Below are 9,674 nucleotides of genomic sequence, written 5' to 3'. Positions count from 1 at the left end.
GCTGCAAACCTTGTCCAGGGAATGTCTGGTGTGTCGGACTCTACCATCCAGGGTTAAGCAGAAGGTGGAGGAAGAAAAACAGTATTGACAACAGCAACCTGACAAGCTCAAAATAGATGTTTTGCCTGCTTTCGTATCTGACTGCTGCCTGCTTTCCTGTGCACCCCGAATCCACTTCCGTCTTGACAGCTGCAACAGTTTTCACGTGACCAGCGGCTTCAGGGTTGGGTCAAGGCCAGCGCAATACACAACCATTTAGTGGTGATTAACAAAGGGGTTTCCTTTTCCACTGTCGCCAAACTCCCATTAATATAGCTTAAGTGCACTGTCGTGGCAACTTCTTATTATACAGAGTGCATTTGCATTCTGCGTCTGTGGCTCTCTGTCGCTGCGTTCATCTAATTACATTTGGCTCAGGACATCTTTTAATGGTTATAAGGAGGAGCGAAGGGGAGCTGTTTTGAATGCAAGGCTGTGGCTTTCATCTGAAGAGTGCTGCAGACAGAAGTGTTACTTTCCTCCAAGCTCACAAAGTTTCACCTGTTAGCTTGCATTCCACAGAAGATTGTTGATCCAGGAGGCTTTGACAGCCCATGTTAATACTCTGCAGGACTCTGAATTACCTGGTTCAAGCAGGGACGCTGAAGCCTGCCGGACGGTACAGCATGTAGGATTCTCAACAGGCAGTGTTGCTGGTGGAATTTCAAGGAAACAATTGCATTCCACAGCACAAGCTAGTGCTGCAAAAACAGACAAACGAAAAGCCTTTACAATGCAATCATTTCTAACAGACGTTAATAAGGCTTCCACCCTCATACAAGTTTACCCCAGTAAATCTGCACTGTGTTTTTGCAGTTTTCCACCATTCTTTTCCCATAGTTCTACTATGCACTTACCCTAGCTTACCCATGGTTTGTCATGTTTTTTTAATATGCTTTACCTTATCTCTCTGCTCTTTACAATGCTTACCTGTGCTTTACCTGCTTTGCTTTATTACACTTTGCTATGCTTATTCTATGGTGAACTTTTATAAGGGTAGACTCAAGCAAGTGTAATATATACGGCTAGTCTCACAGACCCCAATTAGCTCTATTTAGAAAGTAAGTCTGTCCACGATTAGTGATAATCAGAGTGTGAAAGTAGCCGAGAGTCAAGCCTGCCGCTGAGAAGCTGGAGCTGTATTCAGGAAGGTATTCTCAGCTAAGGCTGGAGTTGTTAAGCACAATGATAGTAACACACACAAGTGAGTGAGTCGCTATTCATTTATTTAGATTTCTGTAGTGTGAATCAGTGCGTTTTAATCATGTGACAGTTACAAAATGAAAGGACATTCATACAAAATACGCAACACAAAGACACATCAGTCATTCGATTCTATACCAACAACAGCACACTAATAAGGCATGGATTTAAATATATATAAATAACATCATTACTATTATTATTGATTTACAGATGCCCTTATCCAGGGCAACTTACAATTGTTACAAGATATCACATTATTTTTACATACAATTACATTATTTTTTACACATTATTTTTACACCCATTTATACAGTTGGGTTTTTACTGGAGCAATCTAGGTAAAGTACCTTGCTCAAGGGTACAGCAGCAGTGTCCCCCAGCTGGGATTGAACCCACGCCCCTCCGGTCAAGAGTCCAGAGCCACCACTACTCCACACTGCTGCCCAGCAGCCACATTGCTGATGTGTGTATTGGTCCCCTCTCGGGTGCAATTCTCTGTTTTGATTTAGCTCTGTATCACTGTGCGATTTGGTAATGTTGTTTTCTGTACTAGGAAAGAATGATTTTTTTTTTTGCACCCTTACTGGCCAGGGGTGTGGTTCTCAGCTCTGTAGATCAATGCTATGCCTGCAGCAATGGTATATTTCAAACTTGTCTGTCCTCGGTATACAATATAGTGCTAGAACACCAGGTGACACTCCACTTGCAGGTCTGCTTGTCTTTGACTTTAAAGACATATGCAACACTTTGATTTTTCTTTTGAAACATTTTTTTTAAGGCCCAGGACAAAACCCTATCCTGTTTTGCACATATTGTTATAATAATAGCAAGAACAACTCGGGCACACTTAGTAGCTAAAGGTTTAATAACCCTTCTATTAATCTCAGTGAGCCCTTCTTTGTTTAGTTGAAGACCTCTCAAGCAGCCCTTTCCTCCACCAGCGTCTCTCCCATTAAGAGGAAATATTGAACTCTGTCCCACAGATTCCACGACAGGAAGTGGAACATGTATTGAGGTGAAAAGGGAAGGGGAGCAAAAGTGTTCTGAAGCGTACAGATTATTTGTTACTCAAACAAAAACAACAACAGTCCATGTAACCCTTTCCCTGCCTCCAGAACACCGGACACACTATTAAGAGTGTGTGTGTTCACTCTATTAAGAGGATCAGTGTGTGTGTTCACTCTATTAAGAGTGTGTGTGTTCACTCTATTAAGAGTGTGTGTGTTCACTCCATTAAGAGGATCAGTGTGTGTTCACTCTATTAAGAGTGTGTGTGTTCACTCTATTAAGAGTGTGTGTGTTCACTCTATTAAGAGGATCAGTGTGTGTGTTCACTCTATTAAGAGTGCGTGTGTTCACTCTATTAAGAGTGTGTGTGTTCACTCTATTAAGAGGATCAGTGTGTGTTCACTCTATTAAGAGTGTGTGTGTTCACTCTATTAAGAGGATCAGTGTGTGTGTTCACTCTATTAAGAGTGTGTGTGTTCACTCTATTAAGAGGATCAGTGTGTGTGTTCACTCTATTAAGAGTGTGTGTGTTCACTCTATTAAGAGTGCGTGTGTTCACTCTATTAAGAGGATCAGTGTGTGTGTTCACTCCATTAAGAGTGTGTGTGTTCACTCTATTAAGAGTGTGTGTGTTCACTCTATTAAGAGGATCAGTGTGTGTGTTCACTCCATTAAGAGTGTGTGTGTTCACTCTATTAAGAGTGTGTGTGTTCACTCTATTAAGTGGAGCAGACAGTGTGTGTTTTTTTTGTTTTTAAATTGCAGATAGTAATTATTTATTTAATTCTTTTCATTATCTTTTTGAATGTTATAAAAACCTTGGACAAATAAGATGAAAAAAATAGATTTATTTAGGGTTCAACCACATTTGAATCCTTTTTGCTGCTGTAGGTTAGCGGCATGCAACAGCTCTGCCATTGTGATATACTGACACCCATGCCACCAACCTGGGCACCTAACCTCTTAAAACAAGAAGCCGGGATGCACAACAATCAATTGTTACAAGAAATGAGCAGTTTTTGGTGCTCAGTATTAGGTAGGAATAACACTATACAGGACAGGTTTTGCACTGACACTGAAGGTTACACTTACAGTATATGTACTAATGTAATAGTATGGGTCAGCTCCAGTACTAACACAGGGATGGAAATAAGACTCCTATTGCACAGCAGTGTCACCCATTCCAGGTTTTACTACCAGCTTGATTAGCCACCGTGTATAGGTAACAACTCAGGTGTGTCTTATTAAACTCATAAAACCAGGAATGGATCAAACTGCTCTGCAATGGCCATCCCTGTAATATCAATCCATCTCATTCAGTGAACAAGAGAGCTCGCTGCCCTGAACGGCAGGGGGCCTGTCTCTTAACGTGGGCTCATCTTCCTACTCAGTGCTGTTTTATTCCGTACGCCAAATAAACAGGACCTGGCGTAGTAATGTTTATGTTCCTTGCTTTTCCATTCCAGTGGTCTGAGGAGACACGTTTCGTGTTTGTAGGGGTGCTGGGTAATTCAGATCCTACGTCACGCAGACTGTAGTAAAACGGCTCCCCTTTCTTTCTTCCACTTCAAAGACAAGCAGCAGAATCAGGGGGTTATATCTCTTTGCTTTGGATACTGTTCCAAACTGTTTTCCATGTCCATGTAGTCAAGACTGCTGTGAATTGAGATTTCAGTGATGTTCATTGTGTGAAAGAGGTCTCTGTGTCTATGCTATGCTGGTGCCCCTATCTGATCTCCAGTAGTAAATCTTATGGGTCACAGTGGAGCAAAGCCTGTGTTCCTATTCAAGTCCTGTCAGGAATAGGTGGCATCAGTTTCCAATTCTATCCTAATCATTCTATAATTGTGAATTATCTATCCATGCTTCAATAAAAGGTTACCTATACTTGTAAGGACCCATTTCATCAGCTACTGGAATGGTACTCCCAACCCTTCTCACTGGAAGGGGGGGCTCGCGCTCTGAACCAATGCAATCTCAATGATACTCCCAACCCTTCTCACTGGAAGGGGGGGCTCGTGCTCTGAACCAATGCAATCTCAATGATACTCCCAACCCTTCTCACTGGAAGGGGGGGCTCGCGCTCTGAACCAATGCAATCTCAATGATACTCCCAACCCTTCTCACTGGAAGAGGGGCTCGCGCTCTGAACCAATGCAATCTCAATGATACTCCCAACCCTTCTCACTGGAAGAGGGGCTCGCGCTCTGAACCAATGCAATCTCAATGATACTCCCAACCCTTCTCACTGGAAGAGGGGCTCGCGCTCTGAACTAATGCAATCTCAAACGCTGCTCTTCAGTCCCCATTAGGGTTGCAGATGCTGACTGGCTTGCAGCGAGGATGCATTCTTGGCTCGGAGATGTTTGGATTTCCCCCCAGTTTGTTATCTAACTCTGGCCGGGCAGGAAGGGGGTTATTTTGGTTCACTTTGCTTCCCAGAGTTCTTTGCTCCATCAGCATGACTTTCTTCTGTAGAACAGAAACACCTCTTGAAGTTACAAAGCCTGAGGAACTCAATCCAAGGAAACGCTTAAGCATTCTTAAGTTGTTTATTTCTGTAATGTAAACTACTGATTTTCACTTTTTTTTGCTTTGCCTACATTCCTGCTGTCAGAGCCTGTAGGTTTGATAGCTCTGGCTTGGGTCCCTCAGCCTCCTATGGGATGGAATACAGTATACTGTGCATGCCTGACACCATTGCTGATTGCTGGTGTTTATCCCTGAGTTTATCTGAACAGCACTGGCCTGTCAATTACCATAAACAAGTATAGCAGCTTTATAAACAAGACAAGAAAAACCCCGAAACTTAAACAGCTGGGTTGTGGTTGTCTGGGGCGGAGCCCCCCTTCCAAGAAGTCTTGCTGCACAGTTCCAGCTGGTTTTGCTTCTTGCTCTGCAGGAGGACCGAGCCCTGCACCCCTTCTTGTTTTCTAGAGGACAGGGACCTGCGGATCGTCTTCATGATGACCCGTCGGACCGAAGGGTTGAGAATGATGAACACCCAGGGGTTAATGATGGAGTTAATGGACAGAAACCGGAGGGCACTCAGGTCCTTTACATGATTCTCGACTCGGGAAAAGTGGTTGATGTACGCTTGTATCTGGAAGAAAAAAGAAGAAGGGGTATTTAGTATTCTGAAGTGCAAAGTAAAGCATGCTTGGGCAGACCAGGGTTGTTAACTTTTTGAAATAAGAGGGCAAAGCTTTAACTCGGGAGGAGTTATTTAAACGACTCCTGGTTTTGTTTTTTTCTTTTGATGGAGTAAAAAGAAGTTGAGTTAGTTGATAAAGAAGCCAGCAACAGACAGCCACAGTGTTGTGAAGATCAAACCGTATTAAACCAGCTTAGTGAATACCCTTACAACATTCATCATGTGGTAATACATGGCAAAGGTGTAGAAAAGCATAGTACAAGCATGGTGTAGCACATAGTTAACCACTGCAAAGAGTAGAACGAGCATGGGAAAAGAGTCTGTGCTGTGAGATTAACCCAAGAAGTGCTGATGGTGCCGGGATGCTAAACATTTCCACAGCATTCCCCTGATACTCCTCCTTGACACGGTTCATCGAATCAATTCCACAAGCACAGGCACAGAAATCCTGCAGGGGGAATCTGGCTCCCAGGTACTTGTGGGAGACGGAGGAGTGAGACTCATCTCCTGGCTTTCGTCACGTGGTGACTCATGCAGCTGTTTCGCAGTTATTTCCTCTGAGTGGGAGTTCCTAAACCATGTGGGAGTTCTGCATTCTTTTTTGCTGTCTAGAAAGCGTAGAAATGCCACACCTACGCGCTTCACAAAACGCCTGGTTAATAATTAATAATTTTCATTGAAACTGCGTTAGGAGCAGGCAGTCATTATGCAACCAAGCAGACAAGCCGCAAAAAAGGAGCGCCGCCACTCAACTGGAAAAGTTAAGAGCTTTTCAGTCCAAAATGCCTCCCACAGACACAAACCAGTCCTATTGAGCTGCTGGATTGCTTTTTTTGGAGAGCAGTACACACACATACATGTTACTATTGCTGGGAACCTTAATTATGATGTCTGTTATATCTAACTCCAATGGGAAACAGTTTAGTACTGTAGTTTAGTTTATATAGGCAAACCTATTTTGTGTATTGGCCAGCACACGCAAACATATCTTAGCAAATTGTTGCAGTGCTAGTAAAGTTGAAATCTATTTAAAATCTTATCTCGACAGCTTTCTAACATGATCGCAGATTCCCCCTTTTATTGTGCCGACAATATTGTATTAACTCGGCATATGCAAATATTTCAAATGCAACGCTAAAGACAAACTGCTGCCTCCTAGTACCTTTGCTGCAGGGAGACTGCGGCTGAAACGTTTGTCATGGAATGTACTGAGTCTTGTTTAATATTTCTAAACACTAGGATACCAGTATGTGTGCTTGGTTTAGTCTGCCCACTCCTTTCCTGTGGGGTCGGTCCCCTGTATGTTCTGTGATGTCTGCAGTTAGTCCTGTAGTCTGCCGACTCTTGCTTTGGTTTAAATGCCTTGCCACGCAGTTTCTTCTGGCTCTTAAAGGCTTTGCACATGCAGATGTAAAGCATGCTTTTCCACTGCTGCAGGGCATGAGGAGGAGAAGAAATACACTGCTACCCCATTATAAAGCAGCCTTTTATACTGCAGAATTGGTTATAAGGCAGCATTGTCTTGACTCCCATTTCCCCGTAATGTCATTACAGTAGCCATTTTATATTGGTTATAAGGCGGAACACTAACAGCATGGTCTTGTAACTACGCCTCCCCACTACAGCATTATAAAGGGGAAACTGTACACAGCTGTGTATTTTAAACACAGCAGCCCTTACTCAAAGAGGTCAAGGGTCCAATGCTTTTAGTCTGTTGCTATTCCAGGAGAGAAGACTTAACCAAAGGAAGTAAGCATGCACATCATTAGCTCTGATTGCTCCCTTAAAATACTCCTGCTGCTGCATGATTGATAGCAGGTCTCAAGTAGTGACTCTCATAAGCAGGGTGGTCTGTAGGCCAATTAGCAATGTTTCTGCTGCTGTGGGAAAAAAAACTAAACCCCAGAGCAAGGAAACAAACTGGGAGGTAGCGTACCACATGGTGTGCATGAAAACTCAGGGACTGCCCTCCACCACCACCTGACTAATGCTGCCACAGTCTGTGTTAATAAATATTTACAAACAACAGTGGCGGTCAGAAAACATTGAAAGTGCATACAACACGTAGGCAAGCATGTTATCCATCCATCCATCCATACACACATCCATCCATCCATCCATACACATCCATCCATCCATCCATCCATCCATACACACATCCATCCATCCATACATACACATCCATCCATCCATCCATCCATCCATCCATACACACATTCATCCATCCATCCATCTATACATCCATACACACATCCATCCATCCATCCATCCATCCATCCATCCATACACATCCATCCATACACACATCCATCCATCCATCCATCCATCCATCCATCCATACACACATCCATCCATCCATCCATCCATCCATACACACATCCATCCATCCATCCATCCACCCATCCATACACACATCCATCCATCCATCCATCCATCCATCCATCCATCCATCCATCCATCCATCAATAAAACACTATGATGAGCAGCAAGGGCAAACTTCAACATCTGGCTACTTTGCAAATACGCCACGTTAAACTTCTAAAGGGGGCACATACCCCAAGTAGTAACTACTTACCGTGAACGGCAATGAACACATCATGAAACAGGCTGTCATGAAGGCCAGCAGGATCAGGTGTTGCACTTCTTCGGTGACGGAGACCGCGGCGCCCCTGTCCGTCCTGCCCCGGGGGAAACTGGAACCGCGGCGCTGCTTGTGCCGCCTGTGCATAAATATTAGATGAACCATGACCAGGACGTTACACAGGAGGATGGAGAAGATGATTACGAGCATGACGCTGGCGAAGACCAGGGAATAGACCCTGTTTGTCCGCTCCGAGGCGTTCATGTCGATGAAACTCCAGGTCCCCGGGCAGTACTGCACGTACTCTCCGAAACCCATGATGGGTAGCAAGCAGAACAGCAGGCAAATCACGTACGTGACCGGGATGGCGATGTATCCGAAGCGCTTGGTGATGTGTCTCTGGTAAAAGTAAGGGCACCCAATGGAAAGCAACCGTTCCACGGCCATGGCGAAGAGTATGAGCATGGTGGACAAGGTGAAAAACGTCATGGTGAAAGCGAAATATTTACAGAGCGCTCCGCATTCCAGGTTCTGGTTAACGAGAGTCTGGTTGAGGCTGTAAGAGGCCAGCACCACCGGGCTGATGAGGCAGGTCCCGAGGAGATCCATCACCACCAGACAGGTCACCAGGATGTGGAACAGGAACACGCGGTGTTTGTTTTTCGTCTTCCTCTGTGGGATCCGCAGAAGGCAGAGGGCGATGACATTGCCCACCACCCCAGCCGTGAACATCACTGCGCTGATGACAGGACTTTGCCCCTCCTGCACCGACGTGATGTTGTGGCAGTGATTTCTAGTCATTTCTAGTATTACAGCAGGTAATCTGTCTTGTTGTAACACAAACAGACAAACAAACAAACAGACAGACAGACGTGCTGTTTAACCTTGTTGTAATATTTGACTTCTTCGCTGTAACTGTCCTCTTTTTAAAATCATTGCGTAATGAAAAATAAAAAATAGAAATAAAAAGTTCTGTGGTTAACTTTTCCTTGCGAGTAGAACGAGCGGCTGGCAATCTTTTTTCCTTACCTCTGCTACGAAGTCCCCGATTAATTCCTCAACACGAGAAAGTGAACCCCATACTCAAGAGATCACATCTTATCAATAACACACGGTCCTGTGCGGGCAAATACTCCATGCGGGTGTTACGGACCCCTCGCTGCTGAATGTTGAAACCACGAAGAAAGCTGTCCAGCTATTGAACTAGTTCCCTTTTCTTTTTTGTTTATTTGATTTATAAGTAAGCGTAACAATAATCCAGGTTCAAAGACGTAGTCGCAACTTCATAAAATAAATGGGAAAAAAATAATAATGAAAAAGTTACTTCCGAGCCCCGGCGTAACTTTCAAGTCTAGAGAAGGCGAGCCATGTGTTCCTGTGATGAGAAAACATGACCTGAAGGATTTCTCCTGCCGCAAATGGGATGACGTCACACAGCTGCCGACACCCCCTTCCCTAAAACTGACTGTCAAAGTTATGCGAGAACAGAAACTGAAAAGATCAGGCAATGCAACCGGATGAAGACACAAGCTGTCAATCGCAGCCGTGGTCTAGCTAAGGGTGGATTTAGGGTTTAGAACTTCAAAAAAACAACAACAAAAAAAACCAAACACTTTTTAATTAAGTTATGGTTTTAAAAGGGAGCAGAATCCAGGGACCCTGTCTGTATGTCTGTGTCTGTCTGTC

The 9,674-nt window shown here is 44.1% G+C and overlaps 1 protein-coding gene across 1 annotated transcript; it reads right to left on the bottom strand.

The window, feature by feature from the left end:
* Positions 1 to 3,086: 3,086 nt before the first annotated feature.
* On the bottom strand, positions 3,087 to 9,437 carry LOC131697476 (prostaglandin E2 receptor EP2 subtype-like). The gene is made up of 2 exons (XM_058986580.1): positions 7,983 to 9,437; positions 3,087 to 5,356 (listed from the first exon to the last, which is right to left on the bottom strand). The coding sequence occupies exons 1-2, from the start codon at positions 8,787 to 8,789 to the stop codon at positions 5,063 to 5,065; spliced, it is 1,101 nt and encodes a 366-aa protein (XP_058842563.1). The 5' UTR covers positions 8,790 to 9,437; the 3' UTR covers positions 3,087 to 5,062.
* Positions 9,438 to 9,674: the final 237 nt, after the last annotated feature.

This window comes from Acipenser ruthenus, chromosome 15, assembly GCF_902713425.1.
Source record: "Acipenser ruthenus chromosome 15, fAciRut3.2 maternal haplotype, whole genome shotgun sequence".
NCBI lineage: Eukaryota > Metazoa > Chordata > Actinopteri > Acipenseriformes > Acipenseridae > Acipenser > Acipenser ruthenus.
Note: the sequence above shows the minus strand (reverse complement) of the source record. Positions and strands in the feature narration are given on the sequence as shown.

Excerpts from the sequence above, each read along its gene's own strand:
- LOC131697476 (XM_058986580.1), bottom strand. The coding sequence starts at position 8,789 with ATGACTAGAAATCACTGCCACAACATCACGTCGGTGCAGGAGGGGCAA. Across the intron at positions 5,357-7,982 it reads TGTGTTCATTGCCGTTCACG|ATACAAGCGTACATCAACCA; the intron begins GTAAGTAGTTAC and ends TTTTTCTTCCAG.